At 38.7% G+C, this 27,377-nt stretch overlaps 1 protein-coding gene across 1 annotated transcript in view; it reads right to left on the reverse strand.

Moving 5' to 3' along the window:
* cftr (CF transmembrane conductance regulator) overlaps positions 1-27,377 on the reverse strand; it is a 43,088-nt gene that overhangs the window by 1,748 nt on the left and 13,963 nt on the right. The window contains exons 10-26 of the mRNA XM_084733498.1: positions 24,733-24,909; positions 24,335-24,526; positions 18,423-18,517; positions 17,328-17,414; positions 15,653-16,436; positions 15,343-15,471; positions 15,212-15,249; positions 13,580-13,866; positions 13,287-13,366; positions 12,332-12,482; positions 9,791-10,018; positions 7,804-7,904; positions 4,670-4,894; positions 2,355-2,510; positions 1,854-1,943; positions 1,487-1,659; positions 280-385 (exon numbers count right to left, since the gene is read on the reverse strand). Coding sequence (XP_084589624.1) covers positions 280-385; positions 1,487-1,659; positions 1,854-1,943; positions 2,355-2,510; positions 4,670-4,894; positions 7,804-7,904; positions 9,791-10,018; positions 12,332-12,482; positions 13,287-13,366; positions 13,580-13,866; positions 15,212-15,249; positions 15,343-15,471; positions 15,653-16,436; positions 17,328-17,414; positions 18,423-18,517; positions 24,335-24,526; positions 24,733-24,909 — 3,099 coding nt within the window. The remainder of the gene's footprint in view (positions 1-279; positions 386-1,486; positions 1,660-1,853; positions 1,944-2,354; positions 2,511-4,669; positions 4,895-7,803; positions 7,905-9,790; positions 10,019-12,331; positions 12,483-13,286; positions 13,367-13,579; positions 13,867-15,211; positions 15,250-15,342; positions 15,472-15,652; positions 16,437-17,327; positions 17,415-18,422; positions 18,518-24,334; positions 24,527-24,732; positions 24,910-27,377) is intronic.

Here is a 27,377-nt window from a genome sequence, read left to right on the forward strand (position 1 = left end):
ACAAAATGGCTCTTATTCCTGGTTCTTAACTCTGCAGTAGCACTGAGTTCACTTCCCTCATGTTACCGTCACGCCAGCTGCTTCTTCCAACACAAACCCCCATTTAACTGACATGCCAACAAGCAACCCAACACGTGCACAGACCCACACCCCACATGAGGAAATTTCCCTTTTCAAAACAAGCTGATAGAGTTTCTTAAACATCTACACACACCTGGGCATTACAATGAAACTTTCATGTCAGCAGGAATTACAGGCCAAATTTAATCCAAAACTCACCAGGAACGACTGACACTCTAGAAGCGGCTCCACTCTGTGTTCTGATAGGATGACGGTGCAGCCAGAGAACGCCTGCTTCAGTGTCTTCCTCAGGACCTGTAATGTTCTGCTCACAAACACAAACCACCACAAAACCACCATCATCATCAAAGGCCGTCTCTCTCTTTATTGCTAACACACTAGCTTAGCGTTCTGTTCCTGTTGGGGCCGACATGAAAGAGGCCTCAAGATGAACTAGATTGCTCTTTATAGGCTTCATTTACCATCTGCACATATGGTTACACACACACACACACACACACACACACACAGTCTGAATTACTGTAAGCATTCGAGATTGTCACCATATGCAGTGACAGAAATGCCACACATGTTGGATTTGGGTGACCTCTGCTGCACTGTGACCTCATGCCACACACAAACATACAAACCCTGGATCACTTTAAGCATCAGCTGTGTTTAGGTGTGCAGCAGGCGGTACCTTTCCTGCAGAAACAATTCATTAATGCTTCTAATGTGCACATACTGTACACAAAAGCACAGAGGGGGCAAAAAAGACAAATATCAAACAGAGAGCTGTAATACAGACAGACAGTGCAGCGTGTTTCAAGGTCACTGCTCTTATTAATAACCACTAAGGGGCGTGCAGAGGCTACGTATACCTGAGCTTGACTGCAGGTTTATGTTGTCAAATTTTATACATTCCCATGCATCTAAATGTCATTATATTTAGCTGTATTAAGGACCTGATTTAAGTTTAGACTAGTAGAAATACTACATTTTGTATCCAAAATATTTGTGTAATAATATTAAGTATAATATTGTGATCATTGTATTTACTTTTTTAGATTGCAGATCACAAATGAGCATATCTAAGCATTTTGCTTCTCTTCTAGTTTTTTTTTTTCTAAAGCCCTGTTTCAAATAAGAAATGAAACAGTTATTGGTTTCACAATAAACCGCAGTAAAATTCCCCATGTTTAGTATCACTGTTTCAAATTTCATTATCATTAAAGCCATATTTGATTACTGCACTTTGGGAGGATACTATTCTTAACTTTGTTTGATGCTGGACAGTATGTTTTTTTTTTCTTTAATGACCTGTTTTGAATGGTCAAAAAACTCAAAATAACCCCACATATATACAAAATTAAGACAACATACACTGAGACACAAACACACACACTGTTTTGGTGTTAATACTGACATGGGGTCAAGGTAAGCAGAGGGTTCATCCAGCAGCAGGATGCGTGCCTTGCTGAGGATGGAGCGGGCGAGGCACAGCAGCTGTTTGTGTCCGTTGCTCAACACGTTGCCTCCGTCCTCCAGCTGGAAGTCCAGCTTGTCTGGAAACTGCTCGATCACGGACTTCAAACCCACCTGAGGACACAGGACAGATTAGAGATCAGTATTCACTGCACTGACCATCCATCAAGTCGCACAGCTTAAGCTGATTCTGACACGAAAGGACATTCTCAAAAAATCTAAAGTTCATTACTATTTATTGACTGAATAAACACCAAACTGTTAATACCATCCAAATCACAGCAGTGGACAAGAGAAAACAGCCTCACCTCCTCGGCTACCCTCCACAGCTCTTCATCGCAGTAGCGTCCATGTGGGTCCAGGTTCATCCGGAAAGTGCCGGTCAGAATAAAGACTTTCTGTTCAAAACATGCAAGAGAAAACATTTAAAATCACGTAATCGAGAGGTAGGATTACAAATGTTGCCTTTAAGTGAAACGTGTGACCCTCTGTAAAAAAGCATAACAAGTTTCTCAATGATCTTGTACTTATTTCTTCTGACAAGAAAAAGGTCTTACCACGAAATGTACTTAAATATTTCAGATGCGACTCTCTAAAGGTGAATTCTGAACTAATGTTTTAACTTTTAAAAAACATTTTCATGTTCCTGGCTGCACTTTTATTGCCATACAACTGATATCAGCTTTATTGAAATATTGTTGGAAAGTGTTTCTTGTTCACCTTCACCTACTGAGTTTCCCTCAACAGAACTTGAATGTGAACCAGAAGCCTTCGTGCGCCACGTGTCTTGTAAAAAAGCGCTTCCGTACCTGCGGCACCACTCCGAAAGCCTTCCTCCATGTGTGCAAGGAAACGGAGCTCCAGGAGACACCATCAATGGAAATTTCTCCATCGGTGGAGGCAAGACGCAGCAGAGCGGAGAGCAGGGTGCTCTTCCCTGAACCTGTTCGACCCAACAGACCGATCTACACACACACACACACACAGAACACATACATTTTAATCTGTCAAATATATTTACTTATTTCAAATTTTTCAGTTAAGCATGCATGGTGTCCTAAGTATGCACACATTACCTACAATATACTGTATATATTGCACGCACATATACAGTATGCAGTAGATACGGATACAAGTTGACATTGTTAGATGAACTGTTGCCTTGAGGTATTTCAGAGTCTAAAAGCTCTCTGTTGCTGCGAGGCCGCACAAGAAGGGACAATTATTCCATTTATCGGGCGGCCTTAGAGAAGCTAATGGGATGAGGCTAAAGTGCTGACACTTACTGAGCTCTGCTGTCCTCCAGGATTCATTATGAGGAGCTCATACTTACTATAATTACTGCCAGGAGCCGAGAGAGACAGAGTGGTCACGTATTACATGTTTTCTGTTTCCACTGAAAGCTATTTGGCCCCTACTGCCTGAGTTCCACTGCCCCAATTAAAAAGCATAAGGCCCTTTGAAATCTAGATAGATGGGAGTTATTACAGATATGAGTGTATGAGAGTTTGATATAATTTAAATATAATTTAAAAAAAGGAAAGTGTTTCGTCCAGCAAGAACTTAGGCATGTATCACTCGTGATATTGTTGGTATTTTAACTCCTATGGTCCTTGAGCCTTTAATTACTTTAATAATTTTATTACTGTTTTTGTTTACTCAGCTCCCTCAGGGTCTTGCTTATTTGTTTGTATTGTTTTGTTGCCTAATTTGTGCATTTGTTTGTACTTTGGCCCAAGGCAGGAATTATATTTTGTTCATTTGAATAACAATAAATGACAATAAGAAAAAACTGTCCTTGTCTGAATTCCTCCCAATTTTTAATTAATCTAAAACTGCATTAACTGATTTTTTGGCTTGTTGGACGAAACAGAAACACATTGTCTCCTTTGTAAGTTGATATGGCAGCTTGTTAGCAAACAGTTGCCTCACAGTAGCCGTCATTTAGTTTTGTGTTTCTGTCCAAATGATGACTCTAAGTCCAAAGTTAACTCCCTTTTAACTCTTTCTCTCTCTTCCTTCATTAGCTAGTAGCTAACTTTCGTTTTAGGGCTTGCAGTGGGTCGGTCAGTTCTTTACTGAAAACACCTACTGGCTGCATCTGGAGCCAGCACTGATGACTGAAACCAAAAAGTACAGTTGCAGCCAGAAAACAAAAACATTTATCTGAAAGTGATTAAATATGACTTACTAAAATAATAATATAGTAGATCTTGTCTATTCTAACACTATTTAGTTCAGAGGCATAACGGGGGGTAACCCTCGGTAAACTGACTGAGGATGTGAGTTTACTCATGTATTTTCAAATCAACTGTATCATTCAATGAGGGAAAACAAGGTGGGCAATTGGGAAAAAACTACAGTTTAAACTACAGTTTACCCACATCTGTATTTACCATTACACCCCTGCTTTAGTTATATTTGCCAGAATAATGGTATGATGGTCAAATGAGAATTTATCTGTAGTCAGGTAAAAGTCATATGAAAATCTGTGGCAAAGTCTAATGTTGGTCATGGTTGCAGCCGTGCCTACAGTAGAAGGAGTAAAAATATATCAAGTATATTTTTGTATATGGATGATCACAAAAAAAATTAAAAAATGATCTCTGCTTGAAGTTAGAGTTCGGTGTGAAGTCTCTGTATGTTTAATTTCAGGGTTAATGCAAAGATTAGGTTAATAAACAGCTTTTTAGGTTATGGTTGCTAGTTTATCCAGAAAGTGATGAGACGACCCAAAGCAACACTCGTAATGTAAGGCTCTGACTCTACCGAGTTTTTTAGGGAGTCCTGTGGCTGAATCACTCAGTAGAGAAATGCAGAGGAGGTGTCACTACAAGCAACCCCTTTTGTATACACATAATCATTTGATTCAGTGTTTATAAAAAATATTAATACAAATAAAACATGTCAGCACATGTGATGGCTCACTACTGGTTAGAATGTCACCTTGCTATAACCTTTCTATGACCCTGCTATGACCCTTGCAGTCATAGCAGGGTCACTGTTGGGCTAATTGGTGTTCTGATGGTTTCATTTCCAATACAGCAGAGATAACGTGCATCAATCTGCCAAGTTTCATTAAAACCCAGCCGCACACCCTCTTTAATCATCACTCAGGACTTACACTTTGCCCACCCTCCACAGAGAAGGAGATGTCGCTGAGGACAGAGCGTCCAGCCTCTGTGTACTTAACAGTGAGACCCCGGACGTCCATCTGGCCGCGGTTGGGCCAGCAGTCTTGAGCGTGTGGGTTGTCGATGACAAGGTCTCCTTTACCTCCAGACTTCCCTGGCAGCGGCTCCTCTGACGGCAGGTCGATGAACTTGAAGACCCGATCCACTGAACGCATCTGAGAGCAAAGAGGGAGTAAAACTCAGGGTCACTGGCAGTTACCCAGTATAAATACAGCTTACTTCTGTTCTCCATTCAGCTGCTGAGGAAGGAATTTCCAAAACGATGTTGAAGATGGTCTGATAAACCATTTGTTTTTGTAGAATTGATCACAGTTTACTACTTAACAACATGAAACCAGTTAGGATTTTTATTAACTTTTTTCTTGTACGGAATCTAACCCTACATTTTCAAATCCTGTAATTTTGAATTTTTCAAGCAGATACTCTTACCATCACTGAGCATGTTATGAGTTTTTTTTTCCTACATTAGAATATCAGTCACACTGTGAACAACACAGACAGACAGACACCACCACCATTGTGAGTGAGTGTGTTTGTACTGAACAAAACGTTCTGCACTGTGATAAACTGTCAGCTCCACAAACCAAAATATGTGAGGCTCTTCTGAACCAATTTGTACCCATCCAGTGGTTGTTTACCTCCTACAGTCTTCATACACAGCGCTGACTGCAGAGGTTAAGTGCAGTTCACGCTGTTCTTCCTTTGTGCCCTCTAAAAAAGCCTTTGAATAATCATAAAGGGTGGTATTGCAACACCAACAGCTGTTACACAGAAAGAAAAAATTGTAGGTTTCAGATTTGTTCCTGAGCACTCTTCAGAGATCACCACCACCAAAGATTATTTTTACTGCAGATTAACTGCTGCATTAATTGATTAAATTCTCAATTAAGTAATTAGTTATTTGGTCTATAAAATTTCAGAAAATGGTGAAAAAAGTTTAGCAGAGTCGCCCAAAACCTAAGGTGATGCCTTCAAATGTCTTGTTCTCCTCACAATCCAAACATATTCTGTTTACTGTCATAGAGGAGCTAAGTAACCAGAAAATATTCAAATGTAAGAAGCTGCAGAGAATTTAGACTTTTTTCTTAAAAACTTACTCAAACCGGCCATTAATTGCATTTATTGCATTGCAACCCTATTGCCGGATGTTGGAAAAAGGCGGATAGCGACATCCTGTGGAACTGGCAACATTTACATGCACAAAATTCCCAATTCCGAAAAAACAGTATGCCAACTAAACTGGCTAATGAAAATGAATAATACCCTAATATTCCCATTTACGTGCAGCTGTGCATACACTGATTATGGAAAAGAGGAACAGCTAGAGCCACTTGAGCCATTTTGCTTCTTTCCACAGGTGGCTGACTAGTTTGACAATACAAACACAGATTCCCTCTTTCATTCAATCAACCACCTTCTTGAAAGTGTCGGCACTGCAACATCTGCACATAAAATTAAAGAAATGTGGGCTTTTCTTTAGTGCATGCATCTCTACCCCAGCTAGTGTTTCAAACTGTTGTTGAGTTGAGATGCATATTCTGCATGTGCTGTATGTCCAAAAATACTCTTAAAACCTGAATAATATCAGCATGTCCCACATGCCTTAAATGGAAAATGATGTTTTCAGAATAAGGTTTTCAGAATTTATCCAAATTAAATATAATATTATTATATTTTATGACCTGAATCAAATTCAGTATATTTTCATATTCTGATTATAGTGGGAAATTAGTGTGCATACAAATGTTGTCATTGAGGTAACACATGTCTGGCTGTATTCCTCCAACACACACACAAACACAAACACACACACACACAAACACACACACACACACACACACACACACACACACACACACACACACACACACACACACACACACACACACACACACACACACACACACACACACACAGCCAGCAGTTCAATTAGCTGTGACAAGACTGCAGACTGGAGGTGATTAGGTTTCCAAATGATGCGGGAAAAATTTAACATTTCTAAATCACAACTGTTACAGAGGAACAGCTCAATGACTGCAGCAGAGAGTCTAAGTTGCATCCACATAAATTCAGTCACTTGCTACATTCATTTAGTAAATGCTTTTGTCTGAAGGGACCTCAATAAGTGCATTTAAAATCCATATAAACATCTAGACAAAATCAATAATTGGAAATGCATGTCTCCCAAACAAACAACAGTAAAAGTGTGTTAGTTCCACAGTAGAAGGTCTCAGCCATTTACCATCATGATTCCATTTAAACTTTTTTTTTGCACTGACAGCTATCATTAGATCATTACTTTTATGCGCTGTCAGCTGTCATTTACATTTTCAAATGTTCTTCTTTAAAAAGGCAGGAAGACATGAAGAAAAACTAGATAGAAATAGCCAGTTTTCTGGTGGTTGAGCTCATTAACTTACATAGATCATACAAAGGATATCCGCAATAAACTGAGAATGTTTCATAACCAGTTAAAAACTCTTTGTAGAAATTTTAAGGCCTCAATTCAATTTAAACATTTTTTGTGGTGCTTAAAGCTTTGTCGTTGTTACACTCTTGCTTGGTTTTATGCCCTGACAACTGTCATTTACAAATTCTCCCTTAAAAAGATAGTTTATGTGGTACCAGGTGATACAACAGCCAGTAATCTATGCCGTGTGATCTTTAAAGTGTTCTTTTTTTCCTTCATACGCAGCAGGTCCTGAAAGTAGGTGGGGTAGAGAGAAAAAAAGACTGTGAGAATCACAAATTCTTCAACTCCTCCTCTATGTCACTGTTGTTGTCTTGTTAGCAGTAAAGCGGAGAGGTAAGGTTGGTTAAGGTTTAACACAAGATGGGCAGACACATTCTGGATTAGCTAAAGAGATATGGTTGCTGACACAGGTGTTAAAAAATGAACCCATACATGTACAGAAAAAAAAACTCTTGTGTGTGTGTGTGTTTGTAATGCTTGACCCACTCTTGACTGGCCATCGGTTGTGTGGTATTTCGATACAAGTCAGGTGTTGCTATGATGCAAACGATGACAGATTTTTGTGTCTGTTTCTGAGTGTGAAGCACATACCAGTCCGTCTACAGTAATGCTGGTAATGACGGCCCACTGGAAAGTCCCGAGGATGAGCATGGCAAGGGCCACGATGATGCCAATCTCCCCTGGTTTGTCCTCTGTAGAATGCACATGCATGTGCGCGCACACACACACACGCACACACACACACGCACATTAGTATTGCAAAATCAAAGCTTCTGTCTCTGAAGTCAGAGCAGCACGCAGGTATTTCAGCTCTGCTACTGGCTCTATTGGAAACTAATGAGCTGTGAAATGACCCTTTAATCCGATCTCAACATAAACACAGGGTATGACGCAATAACAAAAAAATGTTTGTTTGTGAGAGTGTGTGTACTTGTAATTCCCATTCAGTTCATCAAACACACACACACACATGCTTTCTTATGTACATGACATTGTATCTGGTGACATTCCAGCAGTTTTGTTATGATCCTGATATCTGACTCCACACACTGTAACACACAGATAAGACTGAGGCTTCTTCACTTCATAGGTCCAGTGGAAAATAATAAGCTGCTTAGTAACTAACTAACTAACTTGCTGGAATTTCAAGAACTTCCCTCCTCCTTCCTCAGATTTAAGTTCATAAACTACAGCTGTTCCTGCTCTCATTTCTGTAAAGGGATAGTTCACCCATAAATGAAAATTCAGTCATTATCTACTCACCCTCATGCAGAATGTAGTTTTTAGTCCACAAAACAGATTCTGCAATGTTGTTTTTGTGTGAAACTCCAGCAGTGATTTGTGGACTAAAAAATTAAACCCAATCTTCAATATCTTAGCATATGGCTAAGTAGATAATGATTGAATTTTCTGTTCTGGGAGAATGATGACTTTAAAGACTCCACTAAGAATACTGCATGAGGACGCCCTCTCATTTAGTCAGTTTTCCCTTATTTTGAGCATAAATCACTATTGTGGTTTGAAAAACACGCAACCGTGTTATTTTGATTATTTGATTATAATTATTTGTGGCAAAGAGTCAGTTTTTCCCAAATCTCATAAAATTCTATTTTGTTTATTTTGTAAGTCCTGTGAACAAAAGCAGTAGTACTTCCACTGCCATAATCACAAAATATGACGTCAAAAATAACATGATCTAAATGAAAATCTCATTCTGCTTCTTTTTAACTGCCAAACGTACTACTCACTGTAATTCTACCTGGGAAAATGTTAACATTGGTTTGTTTTATATGCTTGCAAGAGGAATCCGACCTGGGGACAGGAATTAGGAATAACTATATAGAAATGGCCAATTGTCTGGCGGATGGTCTCATTTGCTAATGCAGGTCTTATAATGGCATCAGTATTAAATTCAAGACAGTTTCATAACCAGTTAAAAACTCCTTGCAGTAGCTTTAAGTACAATTTTGAGGTACTTACACCTTACTTGAGTATATTTAATTTATGCTACTAAAGGGGGGAAATGTTGTACTTTTTACTTCACCACATTTTTTAAACTGCTATAGTTTCTAGTTATGTTGATTTTCCTTATAAAACATAGTAAATATGAAGCGTAAAAGGCCCTTCAGACCCTCACAGGCGTTTTCAGTTATGCTGCTGATTAGACATTCATGGGCTCTGCTGCAGAACTGCAATTTGTTTAACTCAATTTTGAAATGCCCTTAAGACTAGAGCCAGACTTGAAATAGCTTATAAATGTATCCATTTGCTGCATTAAAAATTAATATTGCATTAAAGATACTGCACAGATTCTAAAATAGCAGAAGTCGGAGACTTGAGTCACATGACCACAGCACAGACAAGATTTTTAGGAGGCGTTAAGATTATGGAATGGTTGAGAAAATTCTACAATTCTTGATTCTTCTGATGTCCTTCAAAAGTTTTTACATAAATCAAAAAAATATGTTGTGCTCAAGGTATTAAACAAGTCTGTTTACCATGAGAGAATCCTGAAATCTATCCTAAATCCATATATACAACCAGTCATCCTTCCACCCACAGTCATCCTGTCACTCACGGTTGGTTCCCACGGCGATAAAGGCGGCGGCACTGAAGAAGAGGACGAAGATCATGTCACAGCGAAAGAGGAACCAGCGTAGTGTGGCCAGGTAGTGGAACCAGGTGGCGGTGTGAGTGTTCAGCGCCTTGTGGAAAAGCGTCTCAAAGTAGGTCTGTCGCCCAAAAGCCCGAATTGTCCATAAACCCTTCAGTGAGATGATGAGGTGGGAGAAGATGGGGCTACGAGCTGCAGGACAGGAGAAGGGGACATATGTCATGTTAATATTAATGTGACAGTACAGCTTGCTGTGGCTTGCATATTATTCAGTAACCATCTTAAAATTAGCTGGTAATTATTTTGATAGTTGATCATTACAGCTTTTTACATGCTGTAGCTTTCACTTCAAACTTTACCTGATTAGGCTTTGCAGTACAGCTAAGTTAGAATTTCAAATCTTGTGTCTCTGATTTCCTGTGTCTTTAGTTGGATTTTTTGGGAGAAACTTTATTTTGGGTGATGCATAACCTCAATTCCAAAAAAGTTTGGACATTGTGTAAAACACAAATTAAAACAGAATGCAATTATTTGCAGATCATCATCAACTCATATTCAACTGAATACAGTGCAGAGACAAGAAATGTAATGTTCAAACTGATAAACTTTATTTTTTTTTATAATATACACACATTCTGAATTTGATGCCTGCAACATGTTTCAAAAAAGTTGGGACAGGGACAAGAACAGATTGGAAAAGTTGTGGGATGCTTAAAAAGCACCTGTTTGGACCATTTGACAGGTAAACAGGTTAACTGGTAACAGGTGACAGTATTGTGATTGGGTATCAAAAGGGGATCCTCGAAAGGCTCACTCGCTCACAATGTGTGATGTTCAACACTTTGTGGAAAACTGGGCAAATAGCCCAACAGTTTAAGAACAATCCAGAGAAATCTCTGCACGTAAGGCTGCACATAATTGTATACAGATACTACATGGGCTCAGGAACACTTAGGAAAACTGTTGTCAATAAACACAGTTTGTTTCTGCATTTACAAATGCAAGTTTAGACTACACCAAGCAAAACAAAATCCATATATCAACATCAACAATTAGTGTTGGAGGCATCAAATTCAGAATGAGCGAATACTTAAAAAAACAAAGTTTATCAGTTTGAATGTCAAATATCTTGTCTTTGTACTGTATTAAATTGAATATGGGTCAAAAAGGATTTGCAAGTCATTGCATTCTGTTTTTATTTGCCTATTTTTTTTTAATTGGGCTTGTAAACATTGACTCTTTCACTTCTAACTTTACCAGATTTGGCTCTGCGTACAGCTAAATCGGAGTTTTAAATCTTGTCTCTCTTTGTTTTCAATAATCCTCTTTAGTTGGACTTTTGGTGGACACATTTATGTCAGTGATGTAAATAAAACAATGCTGCCAAAAATTGAAAACATTCTAATAACCACTTCAGCGACTTATACACATAATTTCCATTGTATTTTTTTTTCTTTGACACTGTATTTTGTGTGACATGAGGCTTGTGACACCAAAGGGAGTGACACCAGGATGGGGTTGGAGGAAATCCCAGTTCAGCTCATCTCTCTGACCCCCAATGTGCTTTCAGCAGCTCCGGAAAGAACCCACCATCACCACCGTAACACACATTCAGTGACAGAGTCAAAAGCAGAGCAGGGAAGTCCAAAAAACACAGAGTGGCATCTTCGTCAGCAGTCCAGTGATCTGTTTTCTCATCCTCTGGCTGTACAGAGCCGCACTGTCCTGTCGGCTACGACACTATGAATCTGAATCAAGGGGACGACTTTTGGATAAATCTGCTCTCATCTATGTAACTGTCTTTCAGTGTTTTGATATAAAGTATTGCAGTTGTAATTGTTATAATCACGTCCTCAGGTCTCAAAAAGGAAAATTAAATCTCAGTCCTTTAAAAATTCTTTCAACTGTCCACGCCCTTCTGTGGCAGCACATCCATCCTCTCCTTCAACCTTTCCTCTGTCATGTTTTTGTTTTTTTCTTCAGTCAGACCTTTGCCCCCCTTGGCCCTGGGCCATCCACCAGCTCTGCCTGCTGACTGGGAGTTATGATGAGTCTGTGGTGACTGACCTGGTTCTCGCTTCCTCTGTTTGCTCTATTGGTGTCCCTATCATGTTCTCACTTTAACTACTGAAGATTTGATCTCTTCCTGTCCCGTTCTCTGTCTGTTCTGTCCTACTTCTTGGCTCTGACTCTCATTATATTATTAAATAAGAAAGACATAAGAAATTGAAACTTAATTTATCCTCAGGTGCAAATTATCTTAGAACTAGAGCCTCTAAGGCCAGTAGGAATTCAGCATGTTGGTCAAGGATACTTTTACAAAATGGCATCAACAAGACCCATTTAACATGTTTTATCCACAATGCATATAGTTTTCTAATGCATAGTTGTGTAAGAAAGCATTTTGATTTGTGTTCTTATTATTTCTCTTTGCAATAGTGAAAAGAAGGAATTACACTAACCCAGTAAAATGTCACACATACAGAATTTCTCCCCCACTCTAACCTTCAGCCTCCAGTTGCTTGAGTTGCTGTCCAGTCCTTAAGAAGTACTTTCTAAGAATCAGGAAGATGACAGCCAATGGGATGGCAGCAATGAAGATGTAAGGCCGCATGATGGACACAGTAAAGATGGCACCCAAAACAATCAATGTCAGCTGGTGTGAGGGGAAAAAAAAAGAGAAAACACATCAGTGGAAGAAATGTGTGTGTGTGTGTGTGTGTGTGTGTGTGTGTTTACATTGATCCATAGATGAAGTTAGTCTGAATAAAAGAGATTAATTACTTGATTTGTTTGCTTTCTCTAAAAGTAATTAGGGTTGTTACACATTTAAAATACTACACAATCGTTTTTAAATAAATAAATATAATTATATAGAAATAATCATTTGGATTTTGTCAGGGAATAAAACATATTACTGTATTTTACGTGTTATATTATGGTTTTCGCCTGCTGCCCACTGGCAATTATTTAACTTTTACCCGTGCACGCACACGTGAATTTGTAAGAATACATTTTTTTTATACCATTACCTACCTGACCCTGTACAGGACTCTACATCCTGGTACTCTGCTATGTGTCATGCTATCACAACATGATCAACATGCACGCAAATGACAGCAGTTTCTTCAAATAGGGCATGGTCATCCTTCTGACAGAAAAACAACGAATGGCTGTTCTAATTCATTGCTTAGTTCCCATGCTTGTGCTCCTCTGTAGCTTCTCCAAACTGGGGGCGTGCCCCCATCTATTCGGTGTCATATACTATCTATGGATAAGTACCCCATACAACCAAACTTCAAAAAATCTGAACTATCTAGCTTGGTGTGATGTTGTAGTAGAGGTTTGCCAGTTTAAGACCATTCGGCAGAGCTATGTTATATAGCCTTATTATTATGCTTTTGTAATACTGTATGTGTTATTATTTTACGCCATTCATTGTGTTGACTAAATACTGTACCTGTATGAGGTCAAACAGCACCAGAGGCAGCATGTCATCTATGGTGGCCATGTCCTTGGTGAATCTGTTCATGATACGACCTGGGAGAAATTAAGAAAAACTCACTATACTGAATGACTACAATAACAAGGGATTCATTATTACGACACAGTTGTGGTTCTACAGGTAGACAAAAAGCAAAACGACTGAATGTTAAGATATTTTACTACAACATCTGTGATATTTGCATTTTCAGCATTTTTTTAATTAAACAAAAAAGCCCTGAAAATAAGAACGTAACCTGAGAAAATCACCTGTCTTCATAGTGTTGAGGACAGCCATGGGGGCTCGTATTACAGCGCTAAGCATCTGCTCGTGCAGTCTTTTGGACACAGTGAGTAATGTGTGCACTAACGGGAGACCCCTGAAGAATCCCAGAGCCAGCACGCTCTCCGACGTGGCCACATAGATGTAGATGATGTAGTAAGCACTGGTCGGTGTGACGATGACTGCTAGGTGGACGGGGGGCGAAGAGGCATTGGGGTGCTGCTCATCAATGTAGTTGGGTGATGAGGGATTGGCGCCATCCCTCCAGATCGTGCTAGTAAAACAGACCAAAGGATTGGAAATCAAAGACAAAATACACTGTTTGTTGGTGGACACACACAAAAAGAGAAATCAATTTTTTTTTTACCATTACAGCACTTGAACTTCTAATGTAACAGAGATATCCATGTTAATATGCAAGAGTTGTCTTTGAAGTAAATGATAGTTTATACATCAGATAGAGTTGAAATGAACAGATCTCCACACGCAAAAGCTCCTGTTGAAAGAATTTAAAGTTAAAGGCTCTTCCTCAGACTTCTGATACACACAGAGAGTCACTATCTTGAAGGTACAATCAGTAGGATGTGTCGCAGCTGTTGCACTGGAAATTTTTTTTTTGTGGGGTCTCTCAGAACGTCAAATACCAACATTTTGTCATGCTTGTCTTTTTCATCATACTTAATACATCACACACTAAACTGCGCAGCCATAAGGAATCTTGAACTTCTAAAATCCAACATTCAAAAGCAGCGATTACTTTTTTCGATTAGCAATTAGAATTTACTTGATTATTTTATCCCATTTAACATGTTTAAACATTCATATATTTAAACATATATGGCATTGTTTAAAAGTTAGTCTTGTAGAAGAGATAATAAACTGTGGAATTTTGTATAAGGATTGTTGGAAAAACCACAATTCTACTGACATGATTCCTTTAACTGCCAAATATTTTTGTCGACTAGAATTACTGTCTCATGGTTGTGTGGCTCCACAAACCAGTCAAGTTGATGTTTACGTTCATGTTTGTCCAGACTGTGTAATATGGAAAGCTTTGAAGGAATTTAATAAAAGGTATTAAGTGCATTTTTTGGAAAAATGGAAGTTATCACTAAGAGCGACTCCAGAGAACAATTTCCACTGAGAAACATGCTGATAGAGAGCTGAACATTATAATATCATAACTGTCCTATGACCTTTTGCATATAAAATGTCATTGATTCATTAAAAATGGTAAGAACTGGTGTAAAAATTCTTGAGTTATGGCCAAAACTGTGTTTGAGTTCACTGTGAACTTGACCTTTGACTACCAATATTTTAATCAGTTTCTTCTTAGATCCAAATGGATGTTTGTACCATGTTTGAAAAAAATCCAATCACAACATTGTGAAGATATCGCGTTCACAACAACGGCCCAATCATGAGATCACAGTGACCTTGAAGTTTGACCTTTGACAACCAAAATCTAATCAGGGCATGCAATTCAATGCAAACAGGTCAGTACAGACTGAACAACACACACACACACACACACACACACACACACACACACACACACACACACACAAAAGTCTTCTGCTGTTTTAGTTTCTGTGTCTCTCATGAAACGTGACACTTACTCAGTGATGAGGAAAATGCCAATGACTGAACCGGCAACCTGTGGTGGAAAACAAACAGAACATTTCTTATAAATTAATTTCACATAATTAAAAAAAACTAAAATAAACAAGAAAAATGGAAGTGATTTTACCTCAATGACAAAGACAAAGACAATGAAAATTAGGACGTAGACTAAGCTCCTGTTAGTGGTGATATAGCGCAGATAAGTGCTCCATGAGGTAGTTTCAAAGATGTTCTCACGTTCATCTGCGAAGCATTGCTGTGAAGACACACAATTACTTGTTTACTATACACACCCACTTAAAAAACAACTACCCAGTATATCAGTACATTTTGTGGGCACTTACAATTATCTTGAAAATGAAGGTGAAGATTTTTGTGAAAGTCTAAACATACAATAAATTTACTCATGTACTCTAATATGTCTTAAAAAGCTCTACCTCCATGTCTTCTTCGTCCACTTCCTCACTTATGTCATAGACGCTGTCCTTGGACAGGCGGCGGGCGTAAATGTCCAGCTCAGATGCCAGGTCGCACTGTGGTGTGATGGACAGCTTTTTTCTGAAGGAGGACTGGATCTGCTCCTTGCGCACCTGCCCCTGAGAGTGGGTGATGAACGCCAGGACAGACTGGCGCCGCTGCCCGCTGAGGTGCTGCAGCCCATGATGGTACGTGTTCCCCCTGGGGAGCACCTCTTCCACTTGATCGTCTTCAGGAACTACAGAGAATTTCCTCTCAGAGAGTTCATGAACCCTGTCCTCCATGGACTGAGGATTGTTTGCAGTCTGTTGGGAGTTCCCGATGAAGGAGAATTTGCGAGCAGCTGCCAGGGGACTGAGGATGAGGGATTGTTTGCGTTTTTCTGGGTAGCCATCGCCTCCGGGATGGCCTTGTGATCCAGAGACGATTATTGGAGGCGGTGGCTGGCGGAACGACTGGCGAATTGGCTCTGTGCCTCGGAAGCCAGCGGTTTCGTCGATGGAGACCCTACGGAGAGTTTCTGTGAGGATGGAGCTGCGTCGCTCGGCATTGATGTTGTCATAAGCTTCCAGGCCAAGGAGGAGGGAGCTGAAGTCAGGCCGCTGCGCCTGCAGCTCTGAGAATGTGCCGTAGAAGTAGCAGTCTCCGTTGTGCAGCAGGAGGATTTTGTCTGCTCGTTTGAGATGCTCTAACTTGCTGGTGACCACGATACGTGTCTTGGAGGCCATAAGTTTACAGAAGCATCTGTACAGTGATACAGAAAAGGGAGATTGTAAAAAAAAAAACCTTGAAAAAACAAATATTACTTTTTTTGCCTAAGATATAGCCACATGTCAAAGGTCACTCTAAACATATAGGGGGCACAAATCACTGCAGTAACCAATTACTGCTCCTCACTATAATCCTTCCTGTAGCACTCTTTGACTGTAGCTGCTAGCTACCATTAGCTCAGTTACCAGTGTAGCTAGGAACACAAGATTGGAGCACAAGGAAATGTTGATGTTAACGCCTCAGGCAAGAGAACCAGACTTAGCAGGGTAGGCTAGCTATGGATGCCAAATAGTAGAAAGTTTAATGTTAGACAGGAGTAAAGACACCAGAAAATATTCACATTTAAGAATCTGAAATCAGGGATTTTTGACTCTTTTCTTTAAAACATTATTCAAACCGATTAATCAATCATCAAAATGGTTGAAGATTAGCTGGTTGCAGCTCTAAAACCAAGCCTAACAAACAAAGGAGTTGTTGCTTATATATAAATAAATACGACAAAAGACAGACTGAGGCATCAAATCTTAAAAGAAAAAAACAGCACTCTAAATTAACCAGCTGCTGTATGTGCTTATTACCATAACTATGTTCAGGCTTTAACCAAAATGTTCATCTGACAATTATTTTTGCCAACTTCTCTTCTTTTGCCAAGGCCCACATTTCATCAAAAGATAATTCCTTTTTGCTTGACTTCAAAAAAACAAAATCCCATTTCCTGAGAAGGTTACAGTGTGATGAGGCAGCAGTAACTCACCAACCCCAGCGTGTTTGACTCAACAAGAGACAACCTTGACCTTGAACTTAAACTTTAGCTCAACCACCCCCACCTCCCCCACATGAAAGACTCTCTGTTGGGATACACACTTCTCAAAGATCTCTTTCTCCGTCACGATGTCCAGGTGGGTGAAAGGTGCATCCAGCAGGTAGAGGTCTGCGTCTTTATATACAGCCCTGAGAGAGAAAACACACACAGTCAGTCAGAGGGAAACAGAACGGCAAAGAAAATGTTAGACATAATGATATATACTAAGAAACAGAGAATATAAGGAAAACAGAAAGCAAGAGACAGAAAGAAGAAAACCATATCAAAATGGTGTAAATGAGGAAGTCGGGCCCCTGTGGGAATAAATCAACTGCAGTGAGTGTTTACAGTGACGACAGAAGCCGAAAACCAATGAGTGCCAACAAATTGATGGCTGGACAATAAACCAATAAATAATGCATGGGTATATGAGAGTGTTTGACTGCTGTAATCTAAACACAGATTTAATGGGGTTGTAAAGCTCTACTGAGGCTGTAGAAAGCAGTCGTCATTAAAACATGAGACCATAAAACACAATAGTCAGTGCAGGCAGACAAACAGATAGGAATGATAGGTGATGGTTATCAGCTTTGGCAGGTTATGATTATGCAGCGTAGAGGCTCGATTCTGTACACCGTTGGGAACCAGCACTGAAACTTGAGGGATTGCCAAAGTCATCAAATCCAAAATACTTGTAAATGTTTTTATTGGCTCACAAGGAATGGAACCTCTTACGTTGTAAGTGCTAGTAATGATGATATTGATAATAGTGATTAGTTTATGACCCTTAGATTGATGTTTTGAATTTATTCACTGTGACCTAGAGCCTGTGTGCAGACCTCTAATGTTGACAAGGGTTGTAGAAGTGAATATGTGGAAAAAAAACTGTTTTAGCAAACAAAATGAAGATCTCCACACACACAAGGAAAAAACACAGATCAAGTCACTACTTGCTATATTTATCTCTTCATAGCGCTTCATCAAATATGTACGACTCAGATCCTAAATCAGGTTCTATGCTTTTATGTCTTTTGCCAAACATCTTGGTCACATAAAGATTGGACAAAGACAGTAATTATGACTAATCAGCAGAGGTGGTCTGCGCTGACAGATACAACGGCGCTTGCTGACAGACGGTCAGCTGTGACAGGAAGTACCTGGCCAGGCCGAGGCGAGCCCTTTGACCGCCACTGAGTGTCACCCCTCCTTCCATAACGAGCGTTTTGTCTTTGTCCGGCAGCATGGCAAAATCCTAGGGAAGGAAACAAGAAAACAAGAGGTCAGCAGGTCAAATGCATATGTGATCACCTTCTGTACGACAGTAAGAGGGACTGTGTGATGGCAGAGAGCATGACATGGAGCCAAAAACACATCAGACCATCTCTTACTTAATATTTAATATCTCATATCCACACCTTCCATATTAGCCTCTACTTGCTTGTGTATTGAAGTAAAACTGATCACTTGTGCTTCTCCTTTCAGTTCATCTTTGTTAAATTCCACCAAGGTATTTAGTATGACAGTTAAGTGCCTAAAATATGAATAATCAGGGAGCGAGGTAAACTACCAGTGTGCTAAATGCTGCTGCTACTGAAACTTGGCCAGTAGTTTGAAGATATACTGTGAGCTCAAACTTAATCTACTCATTGTAATGATGAAAATACACATTAATACTGGGACGCTGTGATACAGGTTGAGGGTCTTGATGCAGAAGTCCTACATGGATGGAACATGTCCAGCAGATGAAATGCTTTAATGAAAAAAAAAAAAAAAAGAAAGCAAAGATTAAAACTTCATACTACGTTTGCAATATGGAGGGCTGTTACACTAAAACAGCAAAACTCAGACTGCTGCTTTCATCACGTTTCGTGCAGTCTTTAGTGAAAATGTTTTGCCCTGTATGACGGTCTGCTGTCCTCACACAATGTCCTTGTACAGTCTTTCAAACCATGTTAAATTAACCCAGCGGAGATCTTTTTTCAGGGGGCAGAAACAGGGCCTCAAAGTCCACTGTCATATTTCATTCAAGGTGTTGTTTGCACAAATTTTAAGTGCATGGATGCTTTTTTGGATTTGGTGATTCTTTCCAGTGTGTTATGGGCGAGGGAAATGCAACTGGAAAACATGCCTGTAGCAGCTTGACACAGGACAAAATCCTGGCACCATGCAATCAGTGGAAAATACTGCTTTTACCCAGAAAATTGTAGGGTAAGAACTAAATAAAGAAATAAGACACTTATTTCTGTATGGGCAATTGCTGTGTCTACAGCTACAGTGATTAATTGTTTATTAACCAACTATCAAATTAATTGCCAACTATTTTTCAGCTTCCTAAATGTAAGTATTTTTCCAGTTTATTTTACTACTCTCTGGCAGAAAACTGAATATCTTTGTGTTGGGGACAAAAAAAAAAAACATTCGAGAACATCATCTTTGACTTTGGAAAACAGTAATTAACATTTCCTGCCCAAACGACTAACTGATTAACCAAGAAAATAAATGACAGATTAATCGATAATGAAAATAGTGAAATGAAATTAGTTGCAGCCTTACTTTAAACAAATTTAAATACATTTTAGAGATCCAATTGAGTCTTAATTTACTAATACGCAAATACATATGCATTTATTCACAGTTTAATAAAATTATTTCTTTAAATAGTAAGGAATTTCAGTAATGTGAATATAAGAAGGTACATCTAAACACAACAACACCCAGACACGGTCCTATACATGACTTATCTTGTACTCACAGTAATTCATGGTCATGTGATGACAGATTTATTGTCAAAAGTTCAAACCACACAAAAAGCACAAACCACACAAGGGAGAAGTGGAGACATATAGTGTGTTTGGTGGTTGATAATGAAAATAGACGCCCACACCAATAAGGATGAAGTGACAGGACAAGTTTATCATCGTTAAAACTTCCTACCTTTTTAATGGCAGCTTCCGCTGTCCTGACAGGAGCGCATAGGGAATCAAGTTAACATGTTGTTTAACAGCTTGTTAAATAAGGCAGCATAATAAAAACACATGTTGTGTGTCTCACTCTGAACAAAAAGCACCTGCCGGGCCAGCAGCAAGAGGCTGGAGGCAAAAGATGAGTTTACAGTGGGAGGACCACCCACGGCAGTCTGTCTGGTACTTCAGGGGGCAACAATAGTGAGGAATTACAGTCACAGGCCCACTAAACGCCTCGTCTCTGTCTGGAGAAATCTGCTCCAGTTGTCACTCCTGTCTCTCAGTGTTGCCTTGGGAATTTTTCCTTAAGTAGAAAATCCTATGAGCACTTTCTCTCCTTAATTTAAGTCACTTCTAGCCTGTCGAAGCGATCGGTAAGACAGAGCAGAGAGAATTAGTGCCAAGAATCAGAAATACTTTACTGATCTCTGGGTGGAAACTGCTCATGTTACAGATGCTCCCATTCAAGAATAGAAAAATATACAAACATAGAAATTTATCAAATAGAACACAAATATGTAAGAATATGTAGATTCTACTATAAAATATAACAAAATACTATAAGAATATAATAAGAATATATATGTATGTAAAAATATGTGCTTTGTACTTTAATGTGTTACATCAAATATATATAGATTTTTAGTAAATTGGTAAAAGCTATTGATAACCTTCAAATGCTTTAATGTTAGTAATTCTTACTACTGTATTTATGATTGATTGTGGATATTAGAATTGCAAGCTGTCTTTGTATCTCTGTATTTGTATTCATGCTGTTTATTTTATTTTATTTTATTGACATTTTTTTAAATATCTTTTTATTATTTGTCTGCGTTGTTTCAATTTTGCTCTGTAGGGCACTTTGGGTTGCATGTGTTTATGAAAGGTGGTATACAAATAAAGCAGAGTTGCTGGACGACTAATTTTAATTTATATAATATATGATTAGAGATTTGTTGCACAATCTCTGATACAAAAATCGTTGCTGTAACTCAAAAGATCAAAAAGTCAAGATCAACTGACAGGTCTAAAACTAGCCAAAACTAAAAGTACACCAATGAATGATGCTGTAAAAAAGTTTGTTTACATGAGTAGTGTCAACATTGCTTTTTCTGTATAGTTATCTTTAATGCCTACAACTGGATTGGATTCTATGAAATCACATGAAATGTGTCTGTGTTTCCATTTTCCCCGGGAAAGTCACAGTAAGTTGTATGTTAGCCGTTTAAAGTGAAGAAGGAGGAGATTTTTATTTAGATAATTTTATTTTTGATACTATATTTTGTAGCTAAGGCAGTGGAAACACTACCGCTTTTGTCCAGAGGGGCCTCTAAAATCAACAAGCTTGAAGATTCATGTGTTCTGCATTAAGAAATTCAGCTGATTTGCTTTTACTTTTCAAAATGGTATTAATTCAAGACTGTAACATGGCTAAACCACAACTGACTGCTTCAAACAATGCATCAGCCTCAACACTGTGTGAAGGTGAGCTGCCGTCATTGTTAGAGGCCGTTTTAACAAAACTTCAGAGGATATTCTCTCTCCTGTCTGTCAGCCTCAACACTCACAAACAGAGCACACAGGAAGTCTTCCTGTCATTTCAATACAGTACACCACAGAACTGACAGCGTGACTTCTCTACATACTGCTCTTGTTTGTTGCAGTTTCGTTGACACCTCATGCCAGCGTTTGTCGCCTCTCCTCAAAGACAAAATGGAGGCTGGTTTTCACAGTACATGGAGACGTCAATATTGCACGCCAGCTTTGTTTGCTGTGACAACATGTTTTGTTTTTGTCAAAACCACTGTGGCACTGTCACTGCCACAGGAGATGGGGCGTGGCAGTAAATAAATATGACAGTGTCACCCGCTGCATGAGCTGCTGCATTGATTTTAACAGAAATAATACTAATAAAGTTTATTTAAAGTAACAACATAATAAAAAAAGTAATATTTATCAGCATAAATTTTATGTTAACATAGGTTCGAATGACATTTTTTAAATGGTTTTGGTAGTTCAGATTTATGTAACAGTTAATTACTTGCTAATGAAGTTAATGATCTGTTTTTTTCAGTGCGGATACAGATTATTAGTAATCAAGGAGAGTGATAAACAGCAGTAGGAATAAAATATTGTACCTTTTACTCCACAAAACTACATTTGATAACTAAATAAACAGTCAGACAGCGCTGTGGTTGGTCCAGCCAACAACCCAAGGTGTCTGTATTTGATGACCTGGGAATGAGACTTAACAATCAACCATGTTTCTCCAGATTTGCTTACTCCACTTTTTATTTACTTATGAGAAAGTATTCCAGAAATGATACAAATGCTGAATATCTGAGCCAACCAGGACCCAACCTGACCTCAACTATGATGTACTGTATTTTTATTCCATATATTCACAATATAATGATTTTATTTTATGTCCTATGTAATTTTCAACACTATGCAGAAGCGTAAATGCATGTACGGCAAGTACAAAAAATATTACATCACTTCTGGTATTTCTCACTATAATAAAACACCTACTTTACTTTCATGTATGCAACATTATGTTGTAAAACATATAAGAACATAATTTAAGTTCATATTTAATCATAAGACCAACACTCTGATGATTTATCCATACAGCTCGTCTCTGTTGTAACGTCCGTCACTGGGAACCAACAAGCTCATATTCCATCCCAGTGTCATAACGAGAGATTTCCATGGCAACAGAGGAGACATTATTCTGCTGAGGGGCTGTCACTCAACACCGAGGCTTATGAGAGTGCAAGTGTGTGTGTAGGTGTATCAGTGGAAGAGACAGAGAATGTGCAGGCATGTGTGTCTTTGTGCGTGTGTGAGGGACATAATAGGTGTAAATGTGAACCGGGGAAACCTGAACCGTCTTGATGCCTTGCAGAGGCTACAAACAGACAACTGAGCAGAGAGCATTTGTCCAATAAGAGAGAAAAGATTTGAGGAGGAAGCTGGCAAAGATGAATTTATGAGAGAAAACTACTATGAACATATTTGTAACTCAAATAATATTTTCATGGAAAAATGTTGCCATTTGTGTCACTTTTACTTTTGTTGTTACTTCCTTTTTTTGCTGTTGACAACAGTGAACGTGGTCAACTCACGTCAGTTACAAGGGATTCCAGTTTTAATGGCAGTACAAAAAGGATAAAAAAAAATCTTTTCAAACTAATATTGCAGCATGATTCACTTCTGGCTTCTTGACCATATTTTACTCATAGTATGGCTTAACCTACACATGGGTATTTATTAGGGCTGAAGAATTAATTGAAACTTTAATCAAAATTGGAATTTGGGCTCCTGCAGTTTTGAATTTTGTAGGAGATGTTATATTTGTTAAAGTCAAAATGTCATGTCAAAATACCATATTAAATGAAATACTGTTGTGCTGTAGAGATGTCCTGTTTGATACAGATCCACACACACTCAAAAAAAAAAATCAAAATAGTTGTAATGTTTTTTAATAAAAAAATAGAATAATGATTTAAATTTATTATTTTCTGTGATATTGCAAAAAGTATAGCACTTGCAATATCAGCAAAAAATAATTGCTAATAGGTATTGAATAGTACATTATCCTGCAGGAGTGTTCTAGGAGGACTGAAAGTATTGCATCCTGGTGAACGCAACCTTGAGGGATGTAAAATGAAGCCAACATGCAGTTCACTGAATGGCCACTTGAGGCTGGCTCCAAAAGCGAGTCAATCCCCATAGACTCTCATATCAAAATGCCCAATTTTACAGCAGAAATAACTGATTACACCATGGTGCAAAAAACAATGTGGTCTCTACAATTAAATTCTCCATCATAACAACTGTACAGGGGGTGAATTTTTGTACAACTCACAAACTACTGATTTACCACATGGAAAATAGAGGCATGGCAACAACCTCTGCTATAAAAGAAATGTTATATTTAAAGATGTTTTCAGGTGAATTTGGAATGAACAGCAGATGATCTGTGTAGTGTGCATAAGCAAACAGCCACCGTGGTTGAACATAACTACAGAAATACAGCAGAAAAGAGAATGTAAAGAGGAAAGGAGAGAGAAAGAACAAATAGAGTAATAAAGTGAGTGTACCTCCTCCAGCTGGCAGGCCTTGATGACAGAGGTGTAGCGGTACTCATCATAGGTCAGGCCAAACAGGATGTTGTCTCGAATGGTCCCCGGCATGATCCAGGAAGTCTGCGGTGAGAATGAGATGCGACCGCTGTGTCTGATTTTACCCTCAGTTGGCACCAACTCTCCCAGGATCATCATGAGCAAAGAACTCTGGAGAGAACCGAGAAAACCAAGGTCATGTTTTATCCGAAAAAATTTTTTATTCTGAGGCATTAAGATGTTGCTCTCATACACAGCAACCTCCAATGAGTCAGGCATGTTGGATTTCAGTACTTTTCAGAGGAGACTTTGACCAAACATTTGAGAGTACATTCTTCACAAAATTTCATTTGGAGGTCAGGATTTCTTTGACCCACCTTCCCTGAGCCAGTAGATCCAGCCACTGCCAGCATTTTTCCCTTTTCCAGGTACAGGCTGATGTTTTTGAGGACAGGTGTGACATAGAGGTTAGTGAAGAAGAGGCCGGCATCACCATTCAGGTGCCCATTTGCTTTGTTCTCCTGCTTGATCTTCTCGAACAGCTCACCAATGCCCTGCAAGAGTTCAAAAGTAGTTACTGTTCTGTACGAACTGAATGAACAGCAAAGATGGTAGGAAGATACTGAAAACAAGCCTATATTAGTGTGCTAAAACATCCTTTACTAAAAGGCATACAGTTTTTCATTTTTATGAAGAAATTCAATTCAGGTATAACAGCACCTCGGGTCTGAGCAGAAGTCTACTGCAGGGGGCGTGGCCTGGTGGCACAGAGAGTCACAGGACGTTCCCACCTCCTGACCATGGACTTATTTCATCAATTATCTCACCACCACTTATTTCATCACTGTCTTAAACTAATTATTATTTATTTGTCATTTATATCCTCAAATCAACAGAAGCTAATTATTATTTATCATTAATATGTTCAGCTCAGCAGAAGCTAAATATTATTCAACTAACATTATATTTTCATCTGTGCAATGAGGCTCTAACAATACAGTAATGAGTGCAATAATTCAACTGGTTAATACTATGTGCAATAATAATTAAATAGTGTAATACACTGGTTACAATGGCATAATTACTGCATTAATTTATTTATTTATACTGTGCATTAAGCCAGCCTATACTCTTACTAATAATACTCTGGTTAATATATAATATTCTCCCTAACATGCAGTACAAAATAGTTAAAAACACTTGTGTGTATACGTGTGTGCATGGCATATACTTGGTAAGTGTTTTTCGTTTAGTTGACATAACTGCCTGCTTCAGGGCTGAGTGAGTGTGTCCTTCATGCTCTGCTTTCAGACAGTGACACCAGGCCAAACTGCTGTGAGAAGATAGAAGAAGACTCCCAAAGTCTCACAATGGCCTTATTTCACCTCATCTGTCAACGCCTCTGTAAAGATTAATGGGTGACACATCTCACTGTTAGAAAAGGGGAACTCTGCTCGACTCGTCCGCTTAATCATTGACCCCTGTGACATTTTATGGGTCACCGTTTCTCTAATGCCGTTAGTTGCTGTGGTTTGTATACATTTGTGTGTGCGATTCTCATTCTAATGAGCTGACGTACATGCTGTCAGCAGTAAAGAAAGGCAACACCCCTCCCATTCATCTGCGAATGGCACATTCCAGGAAGAGGAGAAGGCAAGAGGAGAATCTGGGAATTAGGTGATGAACACAACTCTGAATCTCAAAGGGAGATTCAGTGTTCCCAGCAAAGACAAAGTTTAGTGACGACATTGGGATAATTAATTATGCAAAGTGACAGAAAAAAAAAACACAGTTGGATGTTAGTTTTCTCACGGTATTGGGTGGTCAATGAATCACACCTGTTGAGACTAAGTTTACAGCCTCTGCCTATAGATAAGATTATACTCCACACTCCCAGTGATGGTGAGGAATTAACTATTATACCTGTAATGCATGGTGGATTTAGAGTTTGTGGGAGTTTTAACTTCTTTAAACATGCCTTGCTCTCTTACAATAAATGTATTACAGCCTGACCGATACTGGATTTTTGGGGTGAATGCCAATATTGACATTTGAAAGTCAGCTGATAGCCTTCCCTTTTTGGATCACTCTCACTCAAAACAGAGGGTATTAATGATTTATCAATGGTTGATTACTTGACGGTGACATTTTGATTCAAGTTGTATTAGTATTTGTATAATCCAGCAGGTTTTCAGTGGTGCTGCACCATGAGCCAACCTCATCAGAGCACATACTGCAGGCATGGCACAAAAAACAGTAAGACTGTTGTCTGTTGTCAAGAGATCAAAGCAGTATATATTTTCTTCTTGATAAAGCATTTGCAGGCTACAACCTTGACAAAACAATGGAATCTTTATTTTCAGTACCCTGCATGTTAAGCCATGCATGAAAGTCTGAAAGCTTTTTGAAAGTTTAACCTTTTGAAATTGTTTGGCTATATATTTAATAAAAATGGCTGTATGTTTAATAACAACAATTCTGATTTTTTTTTTTTTACTGCTGGCAATATTTCATTATTTTATGACCTCCTCTATGACTGGTTAAATCACTTATAAGTGTTTAATATTTAACTTATTACTGAACATCAGTGTAACTTCAGATAAATTAAAGAAACTGCCAAACCTCCTGTCAAACCATGTTGTAATTTGCATTCATGGGAATCTCAGTATGTTTGTTTTTGCTGTTGCTTGAGTTTAGGAAGCAACACTCTCACTATGGATGTCAATGTTAAATTATTACTTGATTAATCACCATTAAGAGTTAAATAATTAAAAATTCATCAACAGATATATGTTTTGTGTACCACATCTCCAAAACTCACAGGGTTTCTCAGTTTGGTTTGGTCTGCTTTATTAGTCTAGAAAGGGCAATGTGCTGTATTTGACATATTTTTGTCTGGTGGAACCATTTCTTGAACAAGGACAGGCAGATGAGCAGCGTTTTGAAGCGTGAGATGTGTGATCTTATCTGTTAGAAATTATTAACCAACTGTCAGCGTTTCCAACTATCTGTTAAAGAAAAT

The sequence above is a fragment of the Lutjanus erythropterus genome, chromosome 13 (genome assembly GCF_056507025.1).
Source record: "Lutjanus erythropterus isolate fLutEry1 chromosome 13, fLutEry1.hap2, whole genome shotgun sequence".
In the NCBI taxonomy this organism is placed as follows: Eukaryota; Metazoa; Chordata; class Actinopteri; order Lutjaniformes; family Lutjanidae; genus Lutjanus; species Lutjanus erythropterus.